This window comes from Triticum aestivum, chromosome 6D, assembly GCF_018294505.1.
Source record: "Triticum aestivum cultivar Chinese Spring chromosome 6D, IWGSC CS RefSeq v2.1, whole genome shotgun sequence".
NCBI classification, from domain to species: Eukaryota; Viridiplantae; Streptophyta; class Magnoliopsida; order Poales; family Poaceae; genus Triticum; species Triticum aestivum.
The window spans coordinates 2,078,529-2,093,793 of record NC_057811.1 but is presented as its reverse complement, the minus strand read 5'-3'; the positions used below and the strand labels follow the sequence as shown (position 1 = coordinate 2,093,793).

The 15,265-nt window shown below is 44.4% G+C and overlaps 2 protein-coding genes across 2 annotated transcripts; one reads left to right on the top strand and one right to left on the bottom strand.

Moving 5' to 3' along the window:
- The first annotated feature begins 795 nt into the window (after positions 1 to 795).
- Positions 796 to 2,334, top strand: LOC123140655 (leucoanthocyanidin dioxygenase 2). Its single transcript, XM_044559939.1, has one exon. The coding sequence runs from the start codon at positions 896 to 898 to the stop codon at positions 2,210 to 2,212; it is 1,317 nt and encodes a 438-aa protein (XP_044415874.1). The 5' UTR covers positions 796 to 895; the 3' UTR covers positions 2,213 to 2,334.
- A 3,321-nt stretch (positions 2,335 to 5,655) lies between these two features.
- On the bottom strand, positions 5,656 to 11,913 carry LOC123142899 (uncharacterized). Its single transcript, XM_044561603.1, has 11 exons — positions 11,778 to 11,913; positions 11,134 to 11,685; positions 10,974 to 11,051; positions 10,753 to 10,845; positions 10,476 to 10,571; positions 9,492 to 9,545; positions 9,205 to 9,408; positions 7,909 to 8,040; positions 7,411 to 7,476; positions 6,478 to 6,777; positions 5,656 to 6,386 (listed from the first exon to the last, which is right to left on the bottom strand). The coding sequence occupies exons 1-11, from the start codon at positions 11,838 to 11,840 to the stop codon at positions 5,913 to 5,915; spliced, it is 2,112 nt and encodes a 703-aa protein (XP_044417538.1). The 5' UTR covers positions 11,841 to 11,913; the 3' UTR covers positions 5,656 to 5,912.
- Between the last annotated feature and the right edge of the window lie 3,352 nt (positions 11,914 to 15,265).

Here is a 15,265-nt window from a genome sequence, read left to right as displayed (position 1 = left end):
CATCGGAAGAGCCGCGGAGGACGTGCCTGGCATGTCGAAGAAGAGGAGCAGTCGATCTGATGCCGTACTCAACCAGTCGCCGGAGTAGTTGCGCTGCTTACCTCGTCGTGGAACTGGATCCGCGCCGGAGCGAAAGCTCGAGAAGGAGGCACTGGTAGTGGGACTTTTGTCGCGGCGGTCACTTGGCTATATAGGGCAACCGAATTGGCGGGGCGGTGACTCGAATTCATCCCGCCGCTTTTTCGAAGACGCGCCATCGCTCCCGCCATCTCCCTGCCCGCTGGAAACTGTGGATTTGGACATTTCTAGCGGGCCTGGCTGAGCACTGCTTTAAGATTCATGCGGGACAAGATTTAGATGCTGACCAGGCAACCAAGCAGGCCGAAAACTGCCCGCGCGGGCATATCTGTGTGTGTGTGTTTTTTTTATCTCCGTGGGCCAGCCATTGCAGTCGAGCCCTTTGGCGGCAGAGTATTTCCTATCTGTGATATAGTAGCTCTAGCTACCAGGCGATCTGCAATTATCTCTTTTCTTCTTATTTTTCTTTTTTAGACAAAATTGTCTCTTTTCTTATAGGGAAGCCAAAAAAAAAAAACAAATTATAGGGTGAAACGTGAGGTGCAGCCCAGCATCTCGTGTCCGCATCCCAGCCCACACTGTTTTCTGCTAAAGGATATTGGAGTTGGGTAGCCTAAAAAACAAATTGGAGTTGGACGATAGCAGCACGTGCGTGCGGTTGCAAGCGAACTCTGCGCGCGCGTGATGGAAAGATGGAACTAACCACCAAACCCAACCCAACCCAGCCATGGATTCTTCTCATCTCTATAAGTAATCCATGCCATTCCATCCATGAACTCCATCAATTCAAGTGAGAGCAAACCATCGGAGGAGGAAGATGGCGCGCGTGGAGGCGCTGAGCATGAGCGGCGCCACGGCGATCCCGGCCGAGTACGTCCGGCCGCAGGAGGAGCGCCAGGGCCTGGGCGACGCCTACGACGAGGCGGCGGCCAGCTGGTCCGCGGCCGGCTCCCCACGGATCCCCGTCGTCGACGTGGCCGCCTTCGACGCCGCGGACCCTGGCTCGCCCTCCAGCCTCGCCGTCGTCGACGCCGTGCGCGCGGCTGCGGAGGAATGGGGCGTCATGCACGTGGCCGGCCACGGCATCCCGGAGGAGCTCATCGATTCGCTGCGCGGCGCCGGCACGGGGTTCTTCCGCATGCCGATCGCCGACAAGGAGGCCTACGCCAACGACCCGGCGGCGGGGCGGCTCGAGGGGTACGGCAGCCGGCTGGCCGGCTCGGCCGGAGAGGACGGGAAGAGGGAGTGGGAGGACTACCTGTTCCACATGCTCCACCCCGACGCCCGCGCCGACCACGCGCTCTGGCCGGCGCACCCGCCCGAGTACGTGCCCGTCACCAAGACCTTCGGGGAGCACGTCAGCGCGCTCTCGTCCCGGCTCCTCGCCATCCTCTCCCTCGGGCTCGGCGTCCCGGCCGACACCCTCGAGCGCCGCCTCCGCCTCACCTCCGGCGAGACACAGGTGGAGGACGACCTGCTGCTGAAGCTCAAGATCAACTACTACCCGCGGTGCCCGCAGCCGGAGCTGGCGGTGGGCGTGGAGGCGCACACCGACGTCTCCGCGCTCTCCTTCATCCTCACCAACGGCGTGCCGGGCCTGCAGGTGCTCCTCCCCGGCGACGGCCAGACCTGGGTCACCGCGCGCGACGAGCCGGGCACGCTCGTCGTCCACGTCGGCGACGCGCTGGAGATCCTCAGCAACGGGCGCTACACCAGCGTGCTCCACCGCGGGCTCGTCAACCGCCAGGCCGTGCGCGTCTCCTGGGTCGTCTTCGCCGAGCCGCCGCCCGACTCCGTGCTGCTGCGCCCGCTGCCGGAGCTCCTTGCGGACGGCGCCGAGAAGCCGCGCTTCGAGCCGCGCACCTTCAGGCAGCACCTCGAGCGCAAGGTCCTCAAGAAGACGAATGATCAAGAGGAGGAGGAGGTTGTTAAGAAGCCGCCCGTTGTCGCTCAAGAGGAGGAGAAGGAGGTTGTTAAGAAGCCGCCGGTCGCCGGCGAGGAGGAGGAGAAGGGGGAGGCCACGGAGCCGCTGGTCGCCGGCGAGGAGGAGCACAAGGTGGTGAAGAAGGAGCAGAGTGAGCAGGAGGAGGCCAAGATGGCGCCGGTGGCAGCCAACCTAGTGGAAGTTAATTAATGAACTCATCCTACAATAATTACCATAATGAGTGATATTACTCACATGGGGTAACTGTACGAATAAGTGTGCTTTGCTATTGAGAGGTGATCAGAAAAAATATATATTAATTTTGCGCTTTATTGTGGCATTTGTAATGATTTTTAGTAATGTTATATGTTATGATGTTCTAAGTAATTAAGTAAAAGATGCATGGTGTGATTCAAATGCCGTCGATCAGACAAATAAGAACTCACAAATAGTGAATTGTTTTGGACCCTCTTAAGACATGGCAGTTTCTTCCCGAGAAGGCAATTTTTATGTTAAAATTATTGGAATTTGGTCTATTTTAGGCCAGCTCGGTTACCATTTTCAGAATTCCTAATAAATTCTAGAGGCCCACTTAGCCGATTTAGAATTCGGTCTGCTTTTTTTGTCAAAGTGGAAAAGCTGCAAAAGTAGAACCAAAAACCCAAACAAACAGGGCCCTAATCTTGCTAATGATTTGACCATATCTTCTGTTACAACCCTTTTCAATATCTCTCAAGACCTATTTGCAATCAGTTGCAACGACGAAGTCCAAAAGAAGGAGGTCTTCGGCAAGGGAAAGGGCCTCCCTGCACGCAATAGCTTCGAATGTAGCAGAAGCTACCATACATTCGGGCCTAGGATGATGGATCAGTCTGCTGCCAAGACTAGTTGATGGGTTGACCCTCATGTTTCAACCTCTACCTTGTCCCTAAATACTAATGAAAAGAAAGTAGAGAAAATAAATAGTAAGACCAACTCAAAGAACTCTAAGCTGCTGGGAGCTATGAGACCGCCGCCCGGTCGAGATAAGTACCTTAGTTGTTTCGATGTCGGTCCATCTCCCATGATTCTCATAAATGAATCTGTACCTTTTCTTTTTTTTCCCTGGTCTTCGTGGGATTTAATTTACCCATGGTGGGATTTCTTCGGGTGGCACTACGGCGGAGATGACCCTGCATACATAAGTCAAGATTCCATTAGATATTATGGTCTTCGCCTGACAGTTGCTTACACGCAGACTGTCATTGGGTATTGAGGTCCAGAAGTAGAATGTGTCCTCTTTGTGTTGTAGGCGAGGACGATATCCATCTCGTGCGCCGTATCACAGTTCCTTTGGAGCTACATCATGAAAATAGTACGCGTTCCTTGGTGCCCATGCGACTTTGACGTTATCCTTGATAGCTTCTCTGGTAGGAGGAGGCTCCTCCTCCGGATGGGTCTTTCAACCCTTACATGTATCCTTTGGACTTCTCGCAACAAGTTGTTCATTGAGCAAGCCCCCCTGCAACATGCTACCGACAATGTGACTAAACTCTAGCTTTTATGCAACAGCGGCGACCACCATCTAGGCACTCAAACGAGCATTGTATGAGGTGACATTGGGGCCACATGTTTGGCTCGACGTTTAGCTCCACCAGCTTAGAGCTTGTTCTCTTATCTTTCTTGTTGTTTGCTTTGTCGTGGTATGACCCATTAAACTACATTTGTCCTTATGTTGATTTGAATTTTGACATGTGGTTGTACACAAAGTCTATATCTCGCTTATTGTGAGCCATATGTACAACTCGCCTTCAACCAGCAACCAAAATGGGCCGGCCCACCGTGGACGGTTTTCCCGATTTTTGTAGAGGCAAGCTTATTTTGCTTGATTTTCCAGGTGCATCGGAGTATTTTTCTTTCTATGCGTACTTTTTGTCCATCTGCAGTATTCTTTACTTCATGTTTACATTTTTCAGTTTTTTGTACTTTATTTTGTTTCTTTTTTATGTTTTTCTTTTTCTTTCTAATTTATTCTATTTTCCAATTAATTATTTATTTATTCCTATTTAATTCAATAATTATTTTAGAACATAGAAATTTTTATTTAAATGCATTCAAATTTTCTTTTCCTGATTTATTCTATGCCTTACTTTTTTCCCTATTGTCATTCTGTTTCTTTTGGTTCCTTTTTTGTTAACCTTGTAATTCGAAAATGTTATAGTGCTATATGAAAAATATTTTTCATGTATTTGAATAATGTTCACCGCATAGTTTCAAAAAGTGCTAAGCGTCTATTTATAAAACTAGTAAGCTTGCACGTGCAACGCACGTCTTGCTTGCACATGCAAAGATAAATAATGACAAACCATGATTAGATCAATGATGGGCATAGGGTCCATTGATTTCTCAAGAAACATACTATAAGCAGAAAGAAATGTAATATAAATGAATAAAGAATTGGTAAGCAAAAATATGATCCGAATAAAGGTTGCATTATGATGGAGAAAATATAACATATGTTTTGGATAACAGTGCCCAACCATGTTATGAGTTTCGTAGAGGCACTTGAAATTTGATTGTGAGATATTCTCTATTCATAGTCGATAATGCATGAAAATACAACTGAAAAGGGATATAAAAACCAAGCAATAATCAGCTTGGGCAACATTATCTCATCTCTGTTGAGATGTCTTCACCAAGATTTCATTCTCTGCTTTCTCTTTATCCAACTTAATTACTGGAAAGGTATTTAAGTTGCTCATTGGTCAGCACACTACATGGGAGATCAATAATACTACCACTGTAAATCACTAAAAGGAGAGGACACTTCACAAACATGTCTCATATTTCAGTATACTACTTTAGTACTTACCGCAAGTGTGGGAAGATGACAACAACAATCAAAAAAAAGGTTTCTTGTCCCTGTAAAATCAGTGAATTGTTATATCTAAATCACATATTTGCTCCATTCAGTTGAACTAATTTTGACGAAGATCAATTTCAGGTCTAAAATTTCAAGCCTAATAAAAAACAAAATGCAATAGACATAACTGAATAATGGGTACATGATAGTAGGTTAAATAAGCCCATACAACTTGTGGTCTATGGTAATAAGAATAGAATTCAAGCTCATACAAGTAAATAAATAGATTATCAAAAAGCTATATCACGTTACAGAGCAACAATATATGTATTATTAAGTATTATTAAGAGCACCAGGTACTATCTAAAATAAAGACCTCAATAAATGAAAAATCAATTCTTTACGTCAATAAACAAATCTAGTAAGTATACAAAGATAAACAATATATAAAGGGGGAAAAGTAATCCAGTATTGAGGTCAAGAAAACATGAGTTGTATCAATTGGCAAACATTTTAAAGCCTGACCCAAATGACTTGTTTTTTTTTGATAGGACAAAATCCTTAGGATTCACTCCTAACTACTCCCTCCGTTCCAAAATAGATGACCCAACTTTGTACTAACTTTAGTACAAAGTTGGGTCATCTATTTTGAAACGGAGGGAGTATGTAGTAGTTTATCTGCAATAGCCCATAGTCGCTCTACGGTAAGGGTAACAATGGTAAGAGCCAGGATAATAAGTTCCTTACATCTCTGAAAACAGAAGATGGATACTGCTTTTTCTTAAACTAGCATAACTGAACAGAAGATGGATTATATGAATCGATGATCTTTAGTAATAGAACTATAATCATGTCATGTAGGAGCTCCGTCGTCGTATCATACCACAAACAAAACTTCAACACTAAAAATACATACAAAAGCTGTGCAAAGTTTACACAAGTTAAACATCTCCAGCTAACTATATTAAAAATGTCTAGTTCAAACACTGTAACAGCTCCTCACTGCTGCTGTGCTGAGGATGCTCACAAGATCCTCCCAACAGAATCCGGCTGAGATCGTAGCAGTCATCATCTTTGGCCGTTCGACCTCGGTTTACCACCGTTCGACGAGTTGAGGTGCAGAGAGACAAAGATCACCCCGATCACGACAATCAAGAAGCCGACGAGCGTGCTGAAGAAGAGGGCCCCCGGCTGCCTCGTCTGCACAAACCCGTACACTCCCCCGGACGTCACCAGGATGACGTCGGTCAGACCGTCGCCGGAGAAATCCTCAAGGATCAGCGCGTGGGTCGGAGGCGCGGGGAGATCAATGGATGTCAGTAGGCTGCCATCAGGAGAAATCACCACGGCCTCCTGGTCTCCGCCCGCAATGATCACCTGCTTTGGGTCATAGGCTCTCAGGGAGAAGGTCTTGAGAGTAGGAACCACGACGTTCTCCATCATCCCTGATGGAGATGGAAGGTTGGACCATGTAGCGCCTGTCGATAGCTGCCATCTCCACATCGCATCGTGACCAAGTAGGCCTGGGGTGTACGAGGTCACCTACAATGACAAGCAAACATGTCAGGGCATTTATAGGAAAAGAGTGTCATCTGACTTGCTGCGTCTAAAATCGCTAAAAATATATACTGACCTCTCCCCTGCTTGTTAGAAAGATGATATCGCCATGACTTCCTCTTCTGTGTTTATGACCATCATCTCTCTCGAGCAGAACTGGGGTTGCCACCTCTAAGCCAGATGGATCAAATGACCTCCCAAAACTTCTTGAAAAGTCACCGTGATGGAACAGGTTGAGATGGTTGTAATGGCAGATAGAAACATTGAAAAGTTGCTCCCGCACTGGTACACCGGATGTAGCAACTGCCCAACAGGGTTTCAGCACCTCCATGGACCCGCTAACAACAGTTTGCTCAGCACCATTTCCACCGACAACCTACAAAGAATGAACAGAAATTTTTTACAACGATGCTTAACACACAAGAGAAAAAACATTGGGCCTGGCAAAGAAGTGATATACTCATATATGGCAAGCATGAATTCACTAGGAGAACTGGAGCGAAGGTAATTGCCCATCTCATCAGACGAGGAGTAACGCATACAATAACTAAGGTGAAGGAGTTCGAGAAAATTTGGTATTGTTTCAGAAAGATTTGAAATTTTGAACTGTCAAAAAGAATTCATTTAGTTGGGCAAGTATTGCCTACATTTTGGCGATCATTTATGACAAGACAATGCATAATTTCGTGAAATGGAACTTACAACTTACTAGGACAAACTGATAGCAAAACCACATTAAATAACAGTACAGATAGAATAAGTTCAGTATCATCTATGTTGATCTTTCAGCAGAAAGTTCAATCTCTGCGTCTACAAGAAACTAACTGAAAGAGGAGCTACAGTACATCATAAAACCTTGTGACAATAGTAATCTGTAGTACTGCTCGAAATTACATACATAAAACACGAGCAGCAGAGACCTAAAGAGTTCTCCTGACCCAAAAATTGTGGTACAGATGAAAAAAAGTGAATTGCAGGTTGCAGCTCTAATTTTGACATTTCAACACACCTGAACATGATCAAGAACTCCATCTCCATTAATATCTGCATGAAGGCCTCCTTCTGTCAAATGAAGCTGAACATGGTAATCACAAAAACAAATCAGAGATGATCGACTACAAGACATCGTCACAGAAACATAAAATTTATCAATACACATGAATTATGCCTCTCTTAGAAGGAACTGGGCTGCTCAAGAAACTCATAATGTATACATACATACAGTACAACCAGAGACTGATCTATCAAACATTCAATTGGCACTAAAAATGATGGTTTAATGTCCATAAACGATGCCAGGCATTTTACCAACAGTTATTGCCATGTAAAATAAAGGCAATCAGCCAATACGACCCTACTAAAAATTAAGTAATAAACATGTAGAGCGTAAAAATCAATCATAGATCCATTTTAGAAAGCAGGATTGGTTCTTAAAAAAACTACACGAGCTAATATGAAAGAATGGCAGAGTGCAAACAACAATAAATCACTGAGATGTATCCTGTACCTTGCAAAGCGTACGTCCAGAAGCTAGATGAATAGCCTCTATCCCTTCCTTTTCATGTGCAACAACAACATTGGGAACCCACCAAACTTGAGTATAATTAGTGATTGTAGGAATATAAACTGTGTGCAGAGACTGCAATAGAAGCAAGATGTTACATATCAGTACAAAGTGTGCAATACATGTTAGAGCTTTGATGCTTGAACACTGTAACTTTGTTTGAGAAAAGCACAAAATTTGAGCACAGATAGAAGATATGCTATTAAAAAATAAATGAGTTGGAAAAACTAGATGGTTACAGCATTAGATACATCCTGGAGGCGAAGGCTACAATACTATGGAGAACACATGAAGATAAGTACATAAACTACTAACTGTAGTATTGATCCCAAGTTCCCAACAAAACTAATCACAGAGATATCAGCATCAAGCCATCAGTTTAGAGTCTTCCACCACTGAGCCAGGGAATGCAAGATGCCAAACACAAATACTCGTTGTAAAAAAGATAAAGAAAGAACAGATAATATCTGTAAGATGTGCATGAATATGTACTAGCTACCACAAATTCCAAAACAGACCGCATTATGCAGATAGAGGATGTATCATTCAAAAATTGATGAGGACAAATTAGATGGCTATAGCATTAGATACATCCTAGAGGCGAAGGCTATAATACTATGGAGAACACATGAAGATGAAGCACATTAACTACTAACTAGGCTTTATCCCAACAAAACTAATCACAGAGCTAATAGCATCAGGCCATCAGTTTAGAGTCATGTGCCACTGAGCCAGTGAATGGCGCCAAACATAAAGACACATTGGAATATATTTCTAATTTGACCATAAATAGGCATGAATAATAAGCTCTACATGCACTCCCTAAGAGAAGTACACGCAGTAGGTTTTGTTTTATAGTTCTCTACAATACAGTTATCGATTTGCAACATACTATTGATATCTAGAACCAGAATAGTCACTTGAGTAGGGATGCAACTTTGTGACCCTCAGAGTACCCTCTGACCCTCCTTAGTTCAACCAAATGAACTAAATTTTCAAAAGTTATGTGACTTCTGAAATTCTAAATGTTCAAAAGTCATGTGACTTCTGAAAATTTAGTTCATTTAGTTGAACTAAAGAGGGTCAGAGAATACCGTAAAGGGTGCCCATTTGCACTCCTACACTCGAACACACACCCACACTATGCAGACTTCAAGATAACTGCACTTGTTGCCGACTTGCGACAAACACAAAGGTAGGTGCATTTCGAATTTTAACAGCCATATATAGATCATATACCTTTTTGCCTTTAGCTGAGCCAGCCAGATCTGCAGCTTTCCCGATCACTTTGGATATTCTATTAGTATCATCCTTTCCGAGTGGATTGTGTTCAATAGGCTTGTGCACGTTATTAACAACGTTTTTTCCTTGTGTTTTCTTTAATTCTTTCCTTTTATGCTTCCTGAAATGTGCAAGTTGTAGGAAAGTATCCTCTCTCCTATCCTGAAAAAGAACGAAATTCAGATCAGAGTCAAGCACCCAAAATACTAAAACTGAAATACAAGATAACAGATATTTAGTCTTACCCAATGGTGAGGCATGACGCCAAGAATTGATTCTCTGAATTGCCGGCATTCATACTGCGAAATGATATGACACATTAGGTTCCCGTAAGCAAAATAATACTACTATATATAAACACAAATATCATCTCCATGGTCGTATCCATATCATATCGTGAAGTAGAACCAGAATTTAATTAGCTTTTCCTGTTGGCAACTTTCACAAATCGGCATGAAGATTGCTATGTAGGCCACCTCCCAAGTGAAAACATAATCAATTTTTGGGTTGGCGAAATATTGGCAGCAGCAGAGCGGACAGAGATCAGGTGACATGCACCTTTGCATGTCACCGTGTGCCTTTCGGCCCGAATTCAAATTTAAACATTATGAAAAAATCTGAAAAAAATCATGCATGTTCACAGCACATATTAAAATAACCCCTAAAAAATTCAGGTCAAAATTCGAAACATACATCGAGAAGCAAAAAAGAGAAATCTGTCATGAATAGTTGCGAATGGTTCTCTGTATACTATTCACATCTGAGTTTTTCTTTTTTGCTTCTCCATGTATGTTTCGAATTTTGATCTGAATTTTTTAGGGGTTATCTTAATATGTGCTGTGAACATGCATGATTTTTTTCAGATTTTTTCGCAATGTTTAAATTTGAATTTGGGCCGAAAGGCACACGGTGACATGCACAAAGGTGCATGTCACCTGATCTCTGTCCCAGCAGAGCACGATGGAGACTTATAGTTGCTAAAGTGGAACAAATGGATGTCCATAATATATTCTTTGTAGAGTATGAGTACAAGCAAATCAATCTCGTAAATATCAGAGGGAATACTGACACTGTCCAAAACGTTGCTACCTATCCAAGCAGATGATCATGATAACTAAGTCAAGCTAACGAAGAAAAAGTGGTGACAGAGCATATAAGACTTACTTAAATGTGAATATGACCACAGCAGATTATTTTTCACTACAAGAAGTGGTGGACATAATTCTCACCTCCCCAGGATGACGGCTATTAAGGGCATGGACATCAAGCTTGTAATTATGCTGTGGTATCATCGCCGAAGCATCTGTTGGCTGTGCCTGGATGTTCTGCCATGTGAAGAGAAAACCATAACAATAATATGAGTCAGACCTTTGTCCATAGCTTATTCAAATGCTAAATTGAAACAGAGAGCACACACACATAAGTGTTGACGTCAATATGACAAGAGTCGGTGATGTTAAATTCATCTATGGTACATGAAATAAATTTCCTAAACATGGGGCATACCTCATTCTTCCGGCTCCACCTTAACGCACCGGTGCGGCCAGAGAAGGCATAAAGCGCAAAATGACGCACGTCTACGTTGCCAGCCTCCGAAGCCTGCAGGACGTACATAAAAGCGCAACACCGAAACAGCTTAGGTTTCTACCAAGTTGAGGGGTGATCATCAAGAAATATCGCCACTCTGTATTTCTGAAACAGGACAACAGTGAGCTCGAGAAAGTAACCTGTTTTTCGCTGGCACTTCTGCGGTGCTCTTCCCTGCCGTGTTCGGAGGTCATGAAGTCATCGAAGAGATCTGCGGACTGATCAACAGGTTACATTTTTGCTGAATGAATTTAACCAAGGGAATGCAGGCAGAAGACAATGATGGTGGTTATAGCATACATGGTGCTGCATCTCCATCCTTCCACCGACGATGACGAGCCCGGCGTCGCCGTGCTTGAGCGTGTAGTTGGTAACGGAGACGGCGACCTCGCGGTGGTGCGCGGCGTGGGGGAAGTCGTCCCCGAGGCTCGTCTCCCAGAGCTTCTTGAGGTTGTGGTCGAAGCACATGACGGCCCAGCCGGAGGTGACGACGACGAGCACCTGCTTGCGGACCTCGGCGTGCTTGTAGGAGCGGTCGACGGCGCCGACGGCCATGGCGACGGGGCGGCGGCCGGCGGCGACGCGCACGTTGGCGGGGAGCAGGGAGATCTCGGCCATGACGCGCGCCTCGTGGAAGCCGTCGAGGGCGGCCGCGGAGGCCAGCCCGGCGTGGGCCGGGAGCTGGAGGACCTGGATCTTGGCGTCGTGGGTGGGGAGCAGCACCTCGCGCCGGCCGTCGCCGTTGAGGTCGGCGACGAGCGGCGGCGGGAGGCGGTCCGCGTCGTGCTTGATGGGGAACCCGTCGTCCGACAGGTGGTACCACGCCTCCCGGAACGAGAAGTCGCCCTCGTGCTGCGACGCCGGAGGAGTTCGCCGGAGGATGGGTCAGCTAGGGTTCCGAATCGATCCGAATCAGAGAGGAGGAGGGGAGCGGGGTGGGTCACCTGGAGGGAGAAGAAGACGGCGAAGGCGCCGAGGAGGAGGATGCCGAGGTCGCGCTTCCGCATCTTGCCGGCGGCGAGGAGCTCCGGCGACCGCCCACCGGAGCAGTGGATCTCGGGGAGAGGCGGGGGGGGGGGGGGGGGGGGGGGGGGGAAGCTGAGTGTTTCCACTAGCGCCGGCCACCGCTGCTGCTTCACAAAGACGAGCCCAATGGGCCGTTCGGGAATCACAAGCCCCCTTCTGAAAATGTAAAATGAAATGAGAACTATAAAAAAAAGTGTGAGGTGAAACTCACTCGAAGATTTAAAATAACATCACGGGCTAAAACGTAAAATGAAAATACTGTTTAGAAAAAAAAAACTGAATATTTATTCTAGGGTTGTACAATTTTTGCTGAAGATAAGCCAACTTCCACCGCGACGATCGCAACCCCCTCCTCCCCTCTTGCCAGCGGCCTCGACGGTTGTTAGTGAGCGGAAGGAAGGTCGGGAGCATATATACTGGTGAGGTTTTCTCTGTTTCTTTCTTCTACTAGGAACTATGCACGCGTGTAACCATTTTGGCTAAGGAATGGATTCTTATCATGATGTTTACTTCATGTTCTACATGCTCTTGAGTTATGATTAAGTCATGCACCTTAACATTGGCTAGCAAAAGGATGACATACAACTAGTCTATGTAACATCCGCTTTTGTAAGCAATCCATGACAATTATTTTAAAGCCGGATCGGGGAGAAACGCAAAAGAAGCCTGCTCACTCAAGGTATTGTGGCTTCATAGCTTGGCAGGCTTTTGTAAGCATCCATGACAATCATGACATCCATGACAACTAGCCTTCATAGCTTGGAAGGCTTTCCATTCTTTTTCAAGGTATTGTGGCTTCTACTCCTCACTCAGACAAGCATACCACCCTTAGCCACCACTTCGATTTGGAAGAAAACCATGGTTACAAAAGGAGCGCTGGCATCAAAATACTGAGATGCTTTGTTTACTAATGCAATAGTAGTTTACTAAAGCAGCAGTAAGAACAGGTTATGTAAGCTCAATTTTTTCCACTTGACAAGACAATAGGTTGGGCAAGTTGGTTATTGGGCCAAATTTGTGTCGAAAGCCTCATATCTTAAAACCCTTGGTTTGAGTTGAAAACCACCAAGATCGTTGTTATTAAACAAGATAGTTTCATTGCACGGGTGAAATCCTGGACACTCAAAAATAGAATGTTGCTGCCGGAGCCAACAAAAATTTCATTGCCAGAGTTCCAATAAGAATCATCGTCCACTAGTGTTTCATCATTGTCATCTACGCGCTCAAGGGTTGATGCCAATGTTCGACTCGTCCCTGCCTTGGGGATCGCATGATTCTACAATTCATTGTTTATCGGCATGATTCTTGCGAAAATGTTCTCTTCTAGGCTTGAGGTGTGTCTTATTCTTAAACACACACACTCCATCTGACCACATGATTCGTCTAGCAAGCAAACCTTAAGTGTGCATTGTCCATCGTGCAATGCGCAGTATATCCTGTTTTTTTGTCTTTCCTAAACTAGGTGTTAATTTTTTCTTTTGGTGACTTAATAACTCGGTATGTACCATTTTGCAAATCTCTGTACTGTTAAAGGGGAAGTTCGTTGTCACCGTCGTACTCCCCCCGGCACGAACCTCTCTCTTTTGATACGTCCTCCCACTACCTCGCGCGCCTGTTTTTTCTGTCTGTGAAAAGCATTTTTTTGTGATCCCACTAGAACATAATATCATTGACGAAAATTTACTTTCGTTGACGAAATCACATTTACCAAACCGTGGCATCATCATCAAATTCACTAGTTGCAGGCAAACCAGAACATTTACTTTCATTGAGGAAACTGTGGCACCATCATCAAATTACCATGGTTTAGGGTTTTGTTTGCTTATTATAGCCAAAGCCTAGCTTTCTGTATATTCCATTAGGGTTTCCTATAAACCATGGCATCGTCAACAAAGAATTATTAAATCTCGCAACCTAAATTTATGCCATGGTAGACCAAACCTAGTACAAACTTAGTTCTCAAACTAGAACTGATACATGATTGATCTAAAACATTGCATTAAGCAAAGGTTTACATAATCGCTTGTGATAAACCCTAGAAACTATATCTCGTTAGCCAGGCCGAGGATAATTGGCAACGATGTAGATCCGACACGTCACAAGGAACGATCATTCTGGTTCTGTGCGAGCGCAGCTCCATGAGTGGGGCGATCTTAGAGTTGGGTGCGAAAATGTGAGTCCATTTCTGGCGCAGGACCTAGATGTACCCATCCTCCCACTGCCAGAAATTGCACTTCCATGACTGCTTGGAACAGAAAAAAGAAAAGTTCAGAAAAAAAAATTCCAAATTTGAACCTAAGGCGGAAATAATTACCAGCTGGTTCTGGAAATGGTAGAATTTCCTTCTCATATTGACGGGAGTCATGGAGATGTACCACCTCACGAACCCGCGGGTTCAAGTGGTGCAACATATGAACGGCACAGGAGTGATGGGTTCATCAGTGTAGTTGACGAACTAGGAGGTCCCAGAACCTTCTGACATTGCTACAAGCAGTGTGGAGAAGATGAACGGGGACTATCTGGATAAGAAGAATAACCGTAATAGTGAGGAGAGTGCGAGCAACGTGGCGGCTGAAGAAGAAGAAAGTTGCTTCACGCTTTTGTTACCATTGGGGGTTGGTAGTTGGTTGTTGGCTGTTGGGAGATAGATGAATTACTAAAGCTTGGGACAGAAGCCATGTGCATCAATAGAAAACGTGTGAAACGATGAAACAACAAATAAAATCTAAAATGCTAGGATACTAGTCGTAAGGGTGACGGATCTCAGGCTAATGTACGGTGAGATATGGGATCCAATTACCACCGTGTGCAACACGGTATTTTTTTGATCTACAACTACTATTCATTGCTCCCACAACCGTGACATGTTTACTTTGATGTATAGTAGTATAATGCATGGCTAGAATGCTCCTTGGGAGGCGGGGACGACCATTGTATAAGTAATAGGTCAAAGTTTGGACCACTGGGCCATTAAACATAAGTTTAATATTTATACTAAACTTTTATATTTATTTAGAACATGTTTGTATTCATCACATTCATAGTTAATACATTAAAATTATAATAATTAATGAGATGACAATGTTTCCAAATATGATTAATTAATTATATCCTTTATGTCCATTGTTGAAATATGTGCATGCATTGTACTAAATTTAAATTCGATTAGAATTGCATTTCTAATTATTGTTGCATTGCGCCTCAAAGAGACATTTGAACAAAACGGTTGCCTGACAAAATAATAAAAGCTGATGCACACCTTCATAGATTAATCGTGGTATTCACATGATCATGGTGTATATATCTGTGTGTGCTACCTTAACGCGTATGATTTCGAAAATATCCTGATAGGGGTTTCTAGTTTAGAATTATATATACGTAATTAGAAATTTCTAGAGTATATAAA

Coding starts and splice junctions, on each gene's coding strand:
- LOC123140655 (XM_044559939.1), top strand. CDS start 896: ATGGCGCGCGTGGAGGCGCTGAGCATGAGCGGCGCCACGGCGATCCCG.
- LOC123142899 (XM_044561603.1), bottom strand. CDS start 11,840: ATGCGGAAGCGCGACCTCGGCATCCTCCTCCTCGGCGCCTTCGCCGTC. Junction 11,686..11,777: donor CCGTCTTCTTCTCCCTCCAG/GTGACCCACCCC, acceptor CCGGCGTCGCAG/CACGAGGGCGACTTCTCGTT. Junction 6,778..7,410: donor GAGTTCTTGATCATGTTCAG/GTGTGTTGAAAT, acceptor CATTCTTTGTAG/GTTGTCGGTGGAAATGGTGC.